Raw genomic sequence first — 18,115 nt, 5'->3', positions numbered from 1 at the left:
TAAGGGCAGGCGCTGGCATCCTGTGTGGTGATGGAGTGGCCAGGGCAGTTGATGCAATGGGTCACAGCCCTGAAGGGCGGGGCGTGATCACGACCTCCCATTGCGGCAGCAGCTGTTGGTGCTCCTGCAGGATCGGGCTGTACAGGCAGGGTTGGATGAAGGAAGAATGTGGTACAGGGGGGGATTTCCATAAATGCACAAAAATTTGGGTTTGAGAAGTGACTGAGGAGGATGGAGCTTTATGGCTCAAGGGTTGCAATCATCCTTTCTGGGTGCCCCGGCTGGAATGCCTCGCCACTCCAGTCTAGATGAGTAAAGAGCAAAGGATGACCAGGCTCCCTGCTGGTAAACCCATGCCTAAAGTTAGGTGTGTGGAAAGGCCTCTTCAGAAATGTCTGAGCCTGCCAACATTTGCATTTTATTTGCATTTGGAGGGATTACATAAAGGAGTAAAATTATACAAATGCTCAAGGATTGGCATGGGGAGGGTCTTAAGCAATCATGGAGTATTCTGATTATTATTTATTAGCCCCCAAACCCGAGTTTTGGCAGGCACAGGTTTTAATGTCTGATTACTTCGTTTTCTGCCAGCTTATATGGAAATGCCATTACTAATTATAATCATAACACCTCAATCTTTTGTAGCATTTCTTACAGATGTCTCTCAAAGCCTGGTAAAAAAGAAAGTCAGGGCCACAGTGACAATTTCACACATAGCAAAGCCTTTGCAGAGAGACAGCTCATTGCTTTTCAGCTGGTGGTAGAAATAACTCCCTATTCGTGTGTATGCAAGATACTGTAAGACACACAGAGAAAAATATAAATGGTAAAGGTAGACATATATTATATTGGAGCTAATTGATTGTTACTTACTATTTATGAGCTAGAAATTAAAATAGGCATGTAAAATCAGACAGAAGACGTGTGAATGGCCATGGACTTTATATGAGAAGCCTGTGATTTGCTAGCAGTGGCACTGCCCTCTCCGATACCTTAGGGCATGATTTAAGCCTAATGAAGTCAGCAAGAACTTCAGTTTAGTTCATGGGAAAAGAACTCCCTGGGAAGTGCATTTCAAGTTAAGGCTAAGTATAACTTTAATGTATTCAGTCACCTTAAAGAATTTTCCCTATCTTGACTTTTATAGTGTATGTAAAGCAGCCAACATGCAAAAAAGTCATGTAAGTATTTGCTGTCATGGTCAGATAGCTTAACAGCAACTGACAGGTCTGTAGGAAAAACAGCCTGAAACAACTAGTTCCAATTAATGAATTGAAACACAGACCTTAGGAAATACAATACTCTAATGTATCTCAAGTTTTCCTTCCAGCTTTTCTAGACTTTATTTTCTTTCCTATTTCTTCAAATTATAATAGCTAAAGGTTTTGGACTTGGAAAGAAGAAAACACACACCTCTTACCTGAAATCTTTTGTAACAAAAGAAGGTAAACAATGATATTGACATATCAGAGTTTTTTCTCTTCCATTTATTATCTCTACAGGATATGTGAAAGGCAGGTATATAAAAGAGTGAAATATGTGACTTCCCAGGCCTGCACTTATGCGCACAATTACTGTTTACTTAAGAGTTTCTTTCTCTCATGATAAAATATGTTGTGAGTACCTGAAAAAATGCTTCCAAGGAGCAAGATCCTATTTAGTACATACTGTCTCAACAGTGGCACATTCTGTCTGCCACCAATAAGCTGATATGCAGGATATTTCGGATGCTGTGTCACACTGGAGCTGAATTTTGTTGCAACAATTTTTGTATCAGCATGGATCTAATGGGTTCATTGCAGTGATACTGGAGTAGAAGATGTACAGTGTGCTAAACAAACCCATTAGTTTATGTTTATGTTAGTTAGTCTGTGTCTTTCACTGCTATATCTGTTGATTGACTTTTGAATGCAACCTTTATTAGTCATGTGCACTAAAGTAATACTAAAGGACCTTGAGTAAAAATGATGCCTCACTGTGTTGGGTAATATGTGGTGACAAAATACTCCTATTTCAGAACCTTGCAACATGAATAAATCGGAATGAAAAGTGGTGAAGATAGTAGGAGAGGTAGAGTAATGAGTATACAACCTGGATGAACTGAATAAAGCTATGTCAGGGTGGCAGTGGCTTTTCTCTTTACCCCAAATCATGCCCTCACTGAAGGTGTAATGTCTTTATCCAGCTCTAGTATCACTTCATATGCTGATTTAGCAGCAGGAATTTGAGCCTTCCGCATTTGGTGTCTGCTGGAAGACGGATTTGGCAGATGGAGTAGCTTGTACAAGCCCTCTTCCTTCAGAGGAAAGGTAGGAGGCCAGATGGAGCTGTCCCATGGGTTGTATCTAGCACAGGAGCTATCACTTGGATAAATCTGATCTAATTTTTGTGTCAGATAAAATTTTTAAGTCTACCTCTAATACAGTAAGTCAAACAAACACCAGAGCCTTTCATTGACGTGGGCATGCAAAGGAAAAAAGTGCATTGCAGTTGCATGCATTGTAAGAAGTGTAAGGCTTTGGCCAAACAGACAAGCAGAGCCTGTCCCTCAGCTCATTGAATTTAGGATTTGCTGCCAGGGCTGACAGCAAGTCCCTGAATGAGGACAGCTCTTGGATTTAATCATTGCTCCCCACACTGTTTATATATTTGGTAGCAATTCTAATGCATAATTACTATGCTGGGCCTAAGTTCAGATTTCTGTTCCCAGAGGGAAATAATGTCATCTCTGTGGTATCTCTTGTATTTGTTCTTGTTCTGTATCTCTTTTCTGCATTTCTGGCTACAGAGTACCCAATTCAAACAGGATAAGAGGATAATCACTGCATCAGAAGCTTGTTGATAGCCCACTGATTAGGGTGCTCTCTTGGGACAATAGGGGCAATGGTCTGAGCAACTCTAAAGATGGGAGCCCTTCTGGATAATTTTTCAGCTACTCAGCTGTTTCATAGGAGACAGGTGCTTGTACCATTGCTTTGCCCAATTACCTTCTGTGATGAATAGACCATCTGTGGGTATGAGGGCAGAGCGGTGGATGTTATTTATCTTGGCTTTAACAAGGCCTTTCACATCTATCATAGCCTCCTTGTAGCCACATGGGGGAGGTAGGGGTGGCCTTCAGGGTCTGTAACTGGCAGCTGGGTTTAGCTGTGTTCCTCAGGGCTGGACTCTGGGGCCAGTGATTTTTAACATCAGAAATGGTTGTTGGGATGGAATGAACCACCAGTAGGGTCAAGTCTGACACTACATTTGAGAGATCATTTAGTGTGCTGAAAGGTCAGATGGCCACTTCACTGGGACCCAGTGAGCCAGAGAAATGGACTAGCAGGAACTTCATGAAACTCCAGAGAGGCAAATGCAGCCTTTCACCAGGGACAGAACAGCCCTGCAGCAACACTGGCAAGGACAGGTTGGCTTGGTAGCAGCTTTGCAGAAAGGACTTGGAGTATGACAACAAGGTGACTGTGTGCTAGCAGCATGTCCTTGCAGCAAAGGAAAACTGCATAGCTGGCTATAGGAAAAATTCAGCCAGCAGGTCAAGGGGAATGATTATTTCCCTCTTCTCACCATTTGTGAGGTGGCACTGTGTCCAGTTTTGGTTCCCCAATAGATGAAAGATAATGACAAACTGGAGTGAGTCTAGGAAATGGCCTCTTGGCATTCTTCTTAATCATGCACCCTAAAGTCTTGGGTCCAAGATCCTGTCTAAAGTAGCTTGTGAGGACTTCACACAAAGTCAAGCTGTTTGTTAGAGCCCACAGAGGTGAATTTTTGGTATGGTGCCATAACCAGCTGTGCTCTTAGATGCTGATGGCTCAACCCCTAAATTTGCTACTGACAGTAGTGAACTTTTTAGAAATGAAATAACTTCAGAAGTATTGAAGATAATTCCTGCTGTAAATACAGAACATGTGGTAAATGGAGCAGAACTACAAAGGCATGCATGGCCTACATGACTTTAATGCTTCATGTCTATGGATTATTCAAATGGTCACATTCTGCCCTTGAACACATCAATTGTACCTTATTTAGTACTAAAAAACAGGGTTTATAAAAATAGTCATTACTCAAAAATTAGTTTGATACAGCTGATTTATACAGAAGGGAAATGTAATTGGGTAGAATTTATCTTTCTTCATGTTTGTTGAAGAGGAAGAATGAGTAGTCCAAGAAATTTAATTGATATTTTCTTGTATTTTTTGCTTTTGCCCATTTAAAATTTACTAACAATAATGCCCCTATGTAAAGTACTTGACTACAGTGGCCTTAAATGCTTCACATATCTGCGTAGTCTTTGGCATACACATCCTTGGAAACTGTACTAGTCAGCCTGGCAGCTTTGGCTGGGAGCCAGCCATGGCTTACTGGCTTCTTCGGAGGTCAGGGGCTCAGCCTCTGGTGGACTAAAGCAGAGCCTGCTTGGACATGTCCCGTGCCTCTGTGTGTGGAGTTCTCTGATTTTACTATGCTGAACTGGAGTAGGTGCAGCATGGCAGAGCCTGTGTGCCCTCTGAAAAATAGCTCTGGTACACACTCTGGTTCTCGTTCATCTCACTGAGTTGTTCAGTTGTCATTTTTGAAGTATTTTTTCATTAAGTATCATAGGGATTTTGTGTTCTTCCAAGTTTGCTGGCATTGTTTTGTCAGTTCAGGGTATGAAAAAGTCACCTTGATGGTCAGTTGGGCTATTCTGTGGAACAGAATGCAACTATTGTCCAAAAGTCATCCTGCCAGAACATTGATTTCCACCTGAGGAACTGGGTTAAACTGAAATGTTGTCTCAGAATCTCTAGATGATAGAAGTAACTGTTTACAGTAGATGGACTTGCTGATATAGGTATATAGACAAAGTTGCCTTTTGGCAATAGGGTTTTTCACAGGTTTTATCAGGAATCAGATGGGGAAAACACTGGGTTTTCTTTAGGTAAAAAAAGTTGTCCATTTTCTTTTTGGTTTTTACTTATTCTTCTTAGCCAGCTAAATGTATTTGTCTGTAGAAAAGTGCTAGTATTTTAGTGGCAGTTAAAAACTTTTATTTTTCATAACACTTTGGTGGGAAATTTATGTGACTACTGAGTTTTCCATCTGTCTTTTTCATTAAGGAACAAAATATTGCAAGTCACTGTAAATAGCAGAGAAGAATGAAATAGCAGTAAAAAGAGGTACTGGACTAAATTAAACAGTTCCTTTTTTTTTTTTAAATAGTTATCAAACAACTTAATACCTTGAACAAATCTCTTCAGACTATTCTGCAGAAAAAATAAAATAAGTAATTGCTTTTATTCATTAGAAGATCTACTTTTTTATTCTCTTAGTACTTGAAGACAACTAAGTATATTTATAGAAATTTTCTGAATGTGGAGGACAGATTTTCAGGAGGGAGTACTAATAGAAGTTACTATGAGAGCTTCAGGCTAGAAATACCACAAGGATCATAGCAATGACCTCAGACTAGTTGAAACTGTGTGTGGTGAAATAGGAGAGTTAAGTCTTGAGGGTATGGAAAGTAAGAACTTCATCTTGAGGAATTTCTTCCATGCTGCAAGAGTTGTTACTGTAATAAACTTGTGTCTGCATAACTTTGGCAGAATTTGGTGATACGCGTTTGCTCTGTTTATTAGATAGTTGGGGGGAAGGAGGGACAGGGAGCAGAGAACAATATGGGCCTATGCGATCCTTACAGTCTTACGTATGACAATTTTGTCAAATAAAAAGCAAAGAAAAATTTGAAGTATCTTGGAATTTTAGTAAAAAAGTTTAAAATTGTAAACTATTCTTTTGAGGAAGGGCCTGGCAGCGTTTATTGTGACCCCCCGTGGATTGTCCTGAGGTGTCCCAACAAAAACAGTTATCATTGAGACTTTAAAGGCTATCCTTAGTTTTTGAAACTCATGCAAGTCTCAGGTAATGATTTGACATTAATATAAGTAAGAAACAATGATGCTTTTTCTCACTTTTGCTTGTTACCATTGCTGCTGATTTCAGCACGAGGGAATGTCCAGACAGAGACGGTGACTCAATGGACTTATGGTGGAAGATCAAGCTAAACCAGCATGAAAAGACAAAGATCGCCTGTCTTCTCAAAAAGATACGGTTAACTGATGGTTATGGGAAAGAGTGAAACTAATCTAATGGCATTTCCCCCATTTTAGTTATACCTTGCTTTGCACCTTGGATTTCAAGAAGGTCCAAAGGTCCCAATGCATCCAGTTTTTGATTGCTGTAGCCTAACCAGCTTTACTATTACTAGAAATTTTCAAACTGCTCACAGAATTTCCAGAGGATACATAAAATAGCTGTGTTGGAAGAGAGTAGGAGTGCCTTGTTCATGCCAGTGGTTTTTGGTTCTGTGGGAAGGTTTCAATGCTCCAGCGCCCAAGCATCCTACACCAGCCAAATACAGATTTTATCATCAGTTAATACCTCTCTTCAGCTGGATTAAGGTATTGCCAAATGCCAGTAAGGTATTTCAGGGCAGAAATTTGCAAGACATCTTGCCTACACAGAGGGAATCCTGTAGCTTCACAGAAAAGAAACTCATGAACCCAAATGTAAGCTTTAACTGTATTTTATTTCATAACACTGAGGAGTTATTAACTCTTCCACCTCAGTTTTCTCTTCTTCATTATAAGAGAATTATGTGAGAAATTGTATTTTCCATTTAAAACCCATCGTTTGAGAGAATTAACAGATACTTGTGAAGGTCACAGAAGAGGACACAATCTTGTTTGTTTACTTATTCTTGATTTATCAGGTATTTAAATTTCCTTTCTTAAATAATGAATTTCTGAAGATAATTTTTGTTCTTTAAACAAAAGCAAGTTGTGATTAGAGTTCCCCTAAGTATGTAAGCTGTCCTGCACTGAGATCATTGTTAGCAATATAACCATGATAACACGGCGCTTAGTCAGGGTTAGGTCAGCACCGTGTACGCAATGGAGGTGCTGAGAGATGTGAGCTGGGTGGTTTCCTGACGCCTGCATGACATTAGCTCTTGCCATAAGGAGTAAACCTTTACCAGCTCAGGGGTTATGGTCTTATCAGTTTAGGTGCTGTGCCAACTCTGTTGTGGTCATGCAGCTCCTTGCACTAAAAGCCAGCCTAGAAGCCCATGAGCTCAGGTGAGATTCACCATCACACTGTGAGGGCATGCCATCAGCTCCAAAGTGGGTTTTGCAGCCCAGCAGCACTACGTGAGCTCAATGCCCTCCATGAACGTGGTGTGTGTGCCTGATCTCAGAGCTGCGCTCGACTAAAGGCACAGGATGGCTGCGCTGGGCACCCCGACCCAGTGCTGATGGGCTCAGCTGCCCGAGTCAGGTTAACTGTGCACCTAACACACTGTGTTGTGTTTCATGTAGATCATCCCTGAGAGAAATGATGAAATCTTCTGCACATCCTGCCACTGACCCTCAGTACAGAGGCAGCAAAAAATACTGTGTTTTGAAAGAGCTCTGTATGTAGGGAAGGAAAGGGCAGTCATGTGGTGTGTTCACAGGATCATCATCAGATCTGGGTTTGATGCTTGTAAACCTTTCTTTGAACATGTTCTTTCACCTCTCGGGTGTTTAATTTCCCCTTCTATAAAGCATACCTCTTTGTTGACAGGAATGTTGTGAAGCAATTTGTTACAAGGCTTATGTTACTAAGGCCTAGTGTAAATGTTTTCTGCTGTGGCCTGTGTTTAAGTCTGTGGTCTGTTGCTTGTCGGGTGAAGAACGATCAGAAATTCCAGAGGTATTTCTGCAGCTAAGTTATACTACATGACAAAGGGGATGGCTTAACATTATGGTTTGTGTTGCAGCTGTAGGACAGTGCACGGCTGGCAGTACCTCCAAGCTCACAGATGTAGGAACCACAGCATTGTCTGACATGCACTTTCAAAACTGTTGGATGGTGTTGTTACTTCGTCATCTTCATACATGTTGTCCTAGAGTAGCAGGGAATTTTGTAGTCCTCTTTGGTTTGTGTTCTATGAAACTGGGCACAATCTTCATGTTTCAGGTAAATCTTTTGTAGCAGAAGCGTAAGTGAAAGAGGGACTTGAGGGTGCATGGAGACAGGAACATCCCTTGTGTTTAATTGTATTTTCAGCAACTTTGATGACACATGTCCTGTGCCCTAAGTAAAACCACACCTAAGTTATATTCTATTTCTTCTTGCTTTAAAAGCTCCATGGGAGTGATTTTTTTAGCTGAAGGTAAAACATACCTGAGAGCAGCTTCCATGAAGTAGAACCTGTGGGTATTGCCGGTGTTCAGAATTCCACCTGGGCAATGTGTGGAAGAAAAATAATGTGAATGATTTTAACTAATGGATTTTGAATCTCTTTATTTTGTCATGCTCAAAAGGGATTTTTAGAAGTGAGCAGTTAGTTCTGTCAAATAGGAACTGCTCTGAAGCATTGCTGTATCATGATATAGATCAGACAACTCAAGAGGAAAGGCAGTTGGTTTTTTAAGGGCATGTGATTTAAAAGAGAATAAAGAAAAAAAGAATTTATTGTGTCTTTGAAAATATCTTTTCTCTGTCAAGTGAGATTGGGGCCAAATCATTTCTCCAAGTTGTATGTTTAAGCTATTTTATGGCATAACATGCATATTTGCATTGAAAATTCAAGACTCAAGGACAACTGTGATTTTGCTTTTATGGGAGCATTGAAGCACAGGCAGAATCGAGACTGTTCTGCAATGATTTAGACTTGTGTATAAGGAAGTTTTTTCAACTCTGCCACTTACTCTGTGTTAATGGTTTCAGTAGCTCAGTATTGAGTGTGGTTTTAATGGTCTGAAATGCAAAACTAGCATTTTTAAATTCTGCACTAGCTTCTAAACTGGGCAGAAAAGAGAGTCACACTCAACTGCAAAGCTGATATGCAAAGCCTGTCTTTTTAGCCAAAAAAATCTCCTTTTTTTGCCACTAAATCCAAGAAAGTTTAACTGCCAAAACACAGAAGGTTCCTTATGTTCTTCATAAGAACTGAAAGCTATCATCAAAAATGAATATGTCTTTGCATATCTTGAAAGAGTGAAATAAATGCAATCATTAACTTGCTTAATTTTTTTTTTTACAAATATAGTTAGTTTCTGAATCCTAAAGACTGTTTAGCTGCATAGAATATTTGAGCATTAAAAAGACAATTTTACCTAGAAGAACATAAAGAAATAAATGGTGTCTCAAATTATAATAAAAAAGAGAAAAACAGTTTAATAGCTCATTAAATATTTGCATTAGAAATAAAAGTTGTAGGAAAACTCGTCTCAATCTTTGAAAGAAAACTAGTTAAGCTTCAGTCTGAAAAAGTTCTTACAGACAATGGAAAATGAAAATTTGTAGTAGAATTCATATGGGGTTTGATTGCAATATTAATGAACAAAGAAGTATCAGCTCTTGATAATAATACAAAGATTAAGTTAACAGCTCTATTTTATAAAAGCAGCCTAATATTAAATAATGGTTAGGTAATGCTGAGTAGTCTATTTAGTATTCAGGAAAGTTAACATCTTCCATCTCTAAGTGCAAGCACAATTATCTACCCACTGATTGTAGGAACATCTGACTGTTTGTGCCTTCCTCTATAGCAATTATGGGCAACACAGGGACAAAAATACTTAAGACTAAGGGGAGAGAGAGCACTCAGCTTGAAATGTCTTCTCTTCTTTTCGTTAATTGCCTTTGTATTCTAGGACCTCAGCTTTTCCCACTGCTTTTGCTCATTTTGTATCTCAGCACCATAAACTACCCATCCATCCTGTTGCTGATGACTTTCAAGTGTGAATCACTGACTTGCCATCTAAATTTTGTGATTTGCTGAGATTTGCTGATGTCTGATGGTAACTGCACTGAGGCCTTGTGTTCCCAACCCTCCTGATTACATTGGTCATGGGAGAACAACATTACAGTGCATCTACACTGCAAGAGCTGTGGTGAATTCAGGTTGTGTGAAATGCTCTGCCAGGCTTTAGCCCATTTGTGTTAGTTACTAGTTGATGCAAAGGCCTGGCAGCACAGAATCTTCCCAAGATTGGAGAGAATCCAATAGAGGGTCACAAGGATTATTAATTTGGTTGGAGCCTCTTTGCTCTGACAGGTTGAGAGAGCTGGGACTGTTCAGCCTGGAGAAGAGAAGGCTCAAGGGCAGCGATGTCATCAATGTACAAAAGAACCTGAAGGGGGGGGGGCAAAGAAGAGCCAGGTTCTTTTTATTCATGCCCAGTGAGAAGACCAGAGTCATTAGTCATCAAATGAAACATCTGAGATTCCCTCCTAATATCAGGAAACCCTTCTTCACTGTGAGATTGACCAAGCACTAACACAAATTTCCCAAAAAGGCTGCGGAGTCTCCGTCCTAGAAGGTATACAAAAACTGTCTGGACATGGTCCTGTGCAAGTGGCTGTAGCTGTCCCTGTTTGACTGGGATGGGGGGTGGACCAGATGACCTCCAGAGGTGCCTTTCAACCTCAGCCATTCTGTGATTCTGTGATCTGCCATCTTTTTACCCCACTGCAGAAGCTATACTTGCTCCATCTCGTACAGACAGCAAGACAGTAAAGGTGTTTCCTCTTGGGACAATGCAGTGTTGTACAGAGACACCTGGGATGGCTCAGGAAGAACACAGTGCACTAAGCTGGGCTCACCAGTTCCCATTTCCTTGTATCCAAAGTAGTTCAGCTGAGCACTTGCTTCTGAATCTACTCCCTAGTGCTGTACATCCCAGGAAATTGCTTAGTTTAGTTGCAGTCCTGTGGTTTCCTGCTGGGTCCTAATAAACCTCCCCACATTGGAGATGCTCATGAGAAGACCTTTTGGTTTTCTTTAGGAGCCAAGCCCAGCATGGTTAGAACTCATCAACACCATCAAGTCCAGACTGATTTATTCTGTTGATTGAGATGGCTCTTTCTGAGTGCTTTAGTCCTTGGAGGGCTTTGGAGGTGGCAGTGGCATGGGAGTAGGCTGTAGCAATGCTCATGAGCAACGCTCATGCAGTACTGGCCAGTGGAATACAGGCACCTGCTGGTTATACAGGAGTCAGCAGAGGCCTGGCAGGGCCTACACAGGCATCACAGAAGAGGTACTTCGTATGCCTTCATTCAGTCCCTGGTCTGTATTATTCATGTTTCTTTCCATTATTGAGTATATCACAGCCTCTCTTTCCCTGAAAATAGCTATATCAGAAAGGTGTTCTGTCTTGAGTGAATAAGAATATCCATATTTTGCAATTTGGCATCTAAGATTACTCATGTTCCTCCCTGAGTACCAAGCATGATTATTAACAGTACTGTGAAACTGAAAGATTCTAAAATTCCTCTTGTTTTTGTGGGGCACCTCAGTTTTACTCCTGGCAGGAGTTTCACCTGAGGCTTTATGCGATATAATGCCAGCAAACTGAACTGTGAATATAAAATTCCTTGTGCTAAAATAAAAATATTGGGTTTATTGATAAGTGTGAGGTTAAAGTGCAAAATTTATGTATAAGGAAAGCTGTGTGCTATAAAAGGATAATAATTTCTTCTTCAGCTGCTGTTTTAAAAAATACCTTGTGACTTACCAACAACTTCCAATATGCAAACTTGGTGTGTTTGAGATTTTCCATTAGGATTCCTATGGTAAACTTCTGATTTACCTAACTGAAGTACAGTAAGAGGCTTCTCAGTACTGGGACTAGCACATTTATCAAGGTAGAAACATATCATTGTTCTATGCTCTATTCCAATAGACTGTTGAAAAGGAAAATTACATATGTGCTTTATTTTCTAAAGAGTGTGAGTTCATTTTTCTCTTCTTATTATGAATGTGGCCTGTGTTCCACATAGATTTTGAAACCAGATCATTACTGTGCACTTAAGAATATGTAACTTCCTATTACATTTGCTTGTAGGTGTATTATATCTTCAGTATGGAGATGAAACAAAGCAGTTGAGGATGCCGAATGAAATCACAAGCACAGACACAATTCGTGCCCTTTTTGTAAGTGCCTTCCCCCAGCAGCTGACAATGAAAATGCTGGAATCGCCCAGTGTCGCCATTTACATCAAGGATGAGAGCAGAAACATATACTATGAATTGTGTGATGTGAGGTAAGACATGGAATTAGAGCTATGGGTTTGGAGATTTTTTGTGGGTTTTGTTCTGTTGTGCAGTTACAGAATAGAAAGGAGTGGGGTTGATAAGTATCTGACAGAGAATGGCCTGACATATAAGGGCATGTTCAGTGGTATCTGAGTAATCCAGGAGGTCTGGTCTGACAATGCCTTCAGCTGTAGGTGCAATATCCATTGCACAAGCCACTGATAAATGGCATGCCTTGCTGAAATATTTGTATAATACACAAAGCTTCACATATTTAATATGTTTATTGAGTTTTAAATGAGACACAATCACTTAAAATACAGAATACAGAATAAATATTTACAGAAAAACGGAGTTGTTTCTTTGCTGGGAGTGCAAAGCTGGATTTCGTGAGACTGAAGGAACATGAATGTCACTGATGTCCTTACAACAATGCCAGCTAACACAGCCAAAGCTCTGCGGCACTGGTGACCACTGCTGCAGCCCCATCGCCTTCCTGTTACATGTCAGGATGCAGCAACTGATGCAGTTACTTCCCTTCACTAATTCAGAGCTGGGTCAATAAATAGTTCACCTTTCTATCCTTTATTTTGTGGGAGTGCAGCTTCTTAATTAACCATGTTTCTTCAACAGAAATTCCAGGGTCTCAGGTCCCTATAAAGTCCCAAGTCATGCATAAATAAAGCTCTCAGGTACACCTCAGACATGTTACACTTTGTAAAATGGATAAAATGGACAGAGGAGTGTAAGAAGATGAAGGAGAAAGCGGAAAAGCTGTTTGCTCTCTGCTAGTCTGCCACTAATGCAGGAAAATTATGTGGTGCAAGAGAAGTGTACTGTCCACTGCTGCCTTGTTTCTTCTGGAGATCCTATGGCTAAGGTGTTTCTCCATATCATGTTGTCGTTAAAAGAGCAAGTTGGAGCTTTTCTAGCCCTTCCCCATCCAATTCCCCCATTCCGGTTCTTAATCTTTGGACAGCACCACACTCCATTTTCTCACCTGTGTCTTGCTCTCCCCAGGCTGTCTATCCAGTGTCTTGTCATTAGCCAGTCTCTTGGATTTCAGTTTATTTTAATCTTAGTTGCTTTGCAGACTCCCACACCCCTGTTTGGCCACTGTAATGCCTATGTGAAGACCCATCTGATTTTTTTGATCAACATCATCATCTTTCAACAGTTTCTATACATCAAACAGTTTATTCACAAGATCAGACCAACTGATTGAATCACGATAGGGGTTACCACATCTCTGTTGCCAAGTGCATTATTGCCAACCATCATCTAGCGCATTGGCTCCTTTTCTCTCCCTTTATCCCTCCATCTTCCCTTGAGTTTCAGACTACCACTTTATGACTTCATCTCCTCCCTGCCCCTGAGAATGCAGTTGTTGATTATCTTAATGCCACTCCGCCTTTTTTTCCCTTGCTCCCATTGCAGACGTCACTCTGCCAGCCTCAGGCCTGGCTCAATCCCAACATCTGCTTCCTCTGTTCCTATGCCTGTATTGTAGAGCATTTCTAGAGGAAATCCCACAGCCCAGCTGACTTCCTCCATAACAAAATTCCTCCATAACAAAATTCCCTCCTTCAGTTCTGCCACCCTTCTTTCTTAGGAAACCTCAGCAATTCCAGGTTAATGGAGTCCATAACATGCACTACCAGCTGCATTTTCACCACCTTTGAATAATTTCCACAACCATTTCTCCATTTCTGTTCCTTACTCTTCACAAGATCTTGCCAGTGTCTACCCTCAGAGAACAGATGAAATGAAGCATCCTTTTTCTCTCCTTTGCTTGCCATGTCTTCCTTCAATCCTCTTCTTCCTTTCCCTTAAACACAGGGGTTTCAGTCAGCTCTTTAAGCTCTCCATCTTCCCTCAGAAGCTGCTCCATGTTCTTCTGTGCCTTGCATTAGGCCATCATACTTCTTCCCCTTTCTTTTTCTCTTTTTTCTCTTTTTTCTCTTTTTTTCTCTTTTTTTCTCTTTTTTTCTCTTTTTTCTCTTTTTTCTCTTTTTTCTCTTTTTTTCTCTTTTTTTCTCTTTTTTCTCTTTTTTCCTCTTTTTTCTCTTTTTTCCTCTTTTTTTCTCTTTTTTCTCATTTTTTCTCTTTCTCTTTTTTCACTTTTTTTCACTTCTTTCACTTTTTTCACTTTTCTCTTTTTTCTCTTTTTTGTTTTTTCTCTTTTTTCTGTTTTTCTCTTTTTTCACTTTTTTCACTTTTTCACTTTTTTCACTTTGTTCACTTTTCTCTTTTTTCTCGTTTTTCTCATTTTTTCTCTTTTTTCTTTTTTCTATTTTTCTTTTTTCTTTTTTTTTCTATTTTTTTCTCTTTCTCTTTCTTTTTCTTTTTTTCTTTTTTTTTTTTTTATTTTTCATTTTTCCCTTCTTTTCCTTTAAATTTTTTTTTGTCACTCGGGACAAAGCCCTCTCTTTCTACTTAAGTAGAAAGTTTTTCCTTAAAACGGTTCAGAACTCTGCGTCCAGTGTAGACTTCACATTTTTGCTCCAGAACATCCCTATTGTACAGTCTTTCCTCTCCCATCACATGGAGAAAAAACACTCATGTAATCATTCAATTTTTTTAATAGCAGCTGCTGTAATCGTCTTTTCTTGGCAGTTGACACAGGTAATAGGTAATCTTGCTTACTCTTACCCATTCAAATGAAGCAACAAAGATCATTCTCCTATTTTGACAAGCAGATTGTTCCTCATGCATTTATTTTTCACTTGTCCTCTGACTGTATCTTCTCCATCTTTTTAATCCACTTGTCTTCATTATGAGGGCTCTTCCAAGCCCACTTCAATGCTACTTTTCATTTCTTGTTAAGTACCAAGTGCCATCTGCTTCCACTTGGTGAATAATGCCAGCTTGAATTCTATGTCTTTAATTTTCAAACAAGTGCTTTCCTGCTCCCTCAGGCAGCCCCTCTAACATGCTTGGAAGGTGTCCTCCACAGACATCTGCAAAGCCACTGCGTTAGTCTCCTTCCCACTCTCTCTGTTGCACTGCCTACTCAGATCATGCCCATGGTTCCAGCATTTGTTTGTCACTCCTCTGTCTGGAGAGACTATGATCTGAGTTCTTTTTGTTTCCTTATCTTCCTGCAGCTATTGTCTTTTGTGACTCCTATTCACCTTGTAAGCTGGTGAAGAGGTTGTCTTCCTGGGATGTTTACACAGCACACACAGATCAGTGAGGCCTTTGAACATGCCAAGGGCATCTGGGAGCTACAGTAATGCAAATTATAGTAATAATAAAAGTACAGTAATACATACCTGTTATCAGTAATGTTTATCTTAGAATAGCAACATGAGGTGAAATACATTCATATCAGAGATCAAATGCCTAGTATTTTGGTGCTTTGCCTTGCAGCAATGTTTTACTTTAAAGTGTCATGTTTCTACAAGAAATATTTATGGAAAATGCTTTTATAAAAAAACTCCAGTTGTTTGAGGTCCCATCTCATAGCCATCAGACAGAAAAGACAGCAGATAAAACGTATTTAAATGAATAATATGTCATTTGTTGAACAGGAGATGAGAGAGCTTGCTTTGTATTGAGAAGAACATAGTCATAGTCCCACATCCGAGGCAGATGGTGGTAACTGAGGCTCCCAGTGCAGGTCTCAAAGCATTTGCAAGATGGAAAACACTTCATGTTACCATAAATAATTGAAGAACTTGAACTTGCCACAAGGTAGCTATTTTGCCATGCAGTCTACAAGTAAACACTCAAAAATACTAAACTTCTCATCAACCCTCTAGTTCTTAAACACAAGACACTAATCTGTCTCTTAAGCTTCAGGGTTTCTTTAATAACTACTTGACATCTACAACAGCAACACAAGTTCTGACTAGCTACCCATTCAAAGCAATCACTGATTGTAATATGACATTGTAAGAAAGAAATTGGACCTGCCCAACAATCCTTCCCTTCATTTTTAAATTATAATCAAGTGATTAAGATCAGTTCACTAGACTTGTAGCTGCACCGGGAGGAAAGGAATTCAGTCACATGTGTAAGTAAATTCTCTAGAGATCACTACAGGGAAATGAACGGAATCGCAGATTTGAAAGGATGTAAGTGAGCATAGATTGGAGGCTTTGCTACTGATTAAATGTGAACCAGAATTCAGCAGAGCTCAGGGCAAGTGTCAAAGCCATTAAATTATTGGAAGGTAGGTCTTGAAACAAAATAGAAAACTCTCCTCTCTTTCCTAAATGTAGTAGTTAAAAAATGAACTCATCAATGACAAAGTATAGAGTCCTAATAAAACAAAAGCATTCTCGTAGGGCTTTTCATCTAAACCACTTCTGTGTAAGCTTTCATCAAAACTTTTGCTAATTTGTTTCCATAAAACTTACTTTTTCCCTTTAAAAACTGTCTTTATTATAGATAAATTTTAGAGGAAGAATTTATCTACTACTAAATTTTTAGCTTTTGTGGATTTTTTCAGTTTTGTGAACAAGCTGATAATTAAAATTTCATCAAGAATAATTACAGTTAGACTGCTTTTCTTCTGATATTCTTGCTTCTTAGAACAGCAAAAATTTATGTGGGCTGAGTGCACAATAAAACATGTAAATATTAACTAAATCCCTTTTGAGTGCTGTGCAAATGTTGAAGTTCTATTGTCTTCAAAGTGTTTTCACTCTATGGCAGGATCTTGAAAGAAACTTAACACTATCTAATTTTTATGGGTGTGGAGTTCTAGTGAAAGAATGATACTTCCCATGGGAAAGAAAATCAAAGTAGGCTTTTGTTTGTTTGTGTGTGTCGTAGTTATGGCATTTACGTTTTCCTTATAGATCAGCTGCAGACCTACTATGTTTGTCTGTTGCAAAATTCATCTGTCTGAAAATTTCAGACAACAGAGTAAATAAAACTTCTTTCATCTGTTGTCATTGCTGATTCTTTTAATTCCAGGAATATTCAAGACCGATCTTTCCTTAAAGTTTACAACAAAGATCCTGCACACGCATTTAATCACACTTCCAGAGCTGTAAATGGAGATATAAGGGTAAGTACTAGTGCTGCATTTATACTCTTTTCCTCCAGGTTTTATGCTAGATGTTTGAATTCTGAAATGTAATATGTACACAGCAATTCATAAAATCAGGGGTATATGTATGGCGCATACACAGAAGAGGGAATAAATAATGCTTGTTGTAATGTGTTTTAACTGCTTTTCTTTTTCCAGTTATTTGGCATGGGCATTAACTGGTTTCTTGATCTTGTTTAAATGCAATAAAGCATGTGAAGCAAAACACAGCCTTTAATTATGTATTTTGTGACACAGACAATACTCAGAGTTTTTTACAGCTTCCTCTCTGTGTTTCCAAACCCTTTACACTGAAGTATGGCATGGTGTTAGTACACTCCAGCAAAGTTTCAGCAGGGATTGGTTTCCAGTGACTGAGCAGATGTACCTCACTTGAAGGCTGCTGAAACTCTTTGTAAATGACAATTTTGGATAGGAAATTCTGATAAACATTGTGGTGTAAATGGTTTTGTCTTTTTCTAAAATTTTCTACCTGTGCTGAAAAAGGATGAGTATATTTGCATTTTCAGGTGAACGTTTTGTATTAGGAAACTACAGAGAATACATTTGAAACATTTGATTTGTCTCTCTCGCTGTGTCTACCTTTTGCTGCACTGTCACCTCCCGCCCTGATGCCAAGAGGGCAGGAGATGCAGCTGTGGGGCACCTCTTCCACCATGTTGCCTGCAGCTGGTGTTGCAGGAGAGGGTGGTGGTGAGATTACACAGCCTCATCTCCTCCCCACCCATCCTAGGTCTGTCCACAGGAAACAGTACAACCAAACTAACTCAATGGGGCCAGAAGAGAATGCCGCTACTGTCCTACCTGCTTTGTGCCTTCCAAAGCTGATTCAACTGTGCAGAAAATTTCCTGTGATTTCCTTAATTGTACATTTGCTACTTGGTTTCATTATCAATTCTGAGCATGTCTCACTGCTTTATTACTAATGTTTTGTATAAGTGCTTCTTGTGTTTCAACAGCTAAGGGCTACAATATTTTAGAAA

At 39.6% G+C, this 18,115-nt stretch overlaps 1 protein-coding gene across 14 annotated transcripts in view; it reads left to right on the top strand.

Moving 5' to 3' along the window:
* Positions 1–18,115, top strand: part of KIAA1217 (KIAA1217 ortholog) — a 364,593-nt gene that overhangs the window by 273,834 nt on the left and 72,644 nt on the right. For all 14 annotated transcript variants that reach the window (XM_032101061.1, XM_032101111.1, XM_032101101.1 and 11 more), the window contains 2 exons: positions 11,880–12,078; positions 16,997–17,090. In XM_032101061.1, the coding sequence (XP_031956952.1) occupies positions 11,880–12,078; positions 16,997–17,090 (293 nt within the window). The remainder of the gene's footprint in view (positions 1–11,879; positions 12,079–16,996; positions 17,091–18,115) is intronic.

This window comes from Corvus moneduloides, chromosome 1 (genome assembly GCF_009650955.1).
Source record: "Corvus moneduloides isolate bCorMon1 chromosome 1, bCorMon1.pri, whole genome shotgun sequence".
NCBI classification, from domain to species: Eukaryota; Metazoa; Chordata; class Aves; order Passeriformes; family Corvidae; genus Corvus; species Corvus moneduloides.
This window is presented reverse-complemented; position numbering and strand designations above follow the sequence as displayed.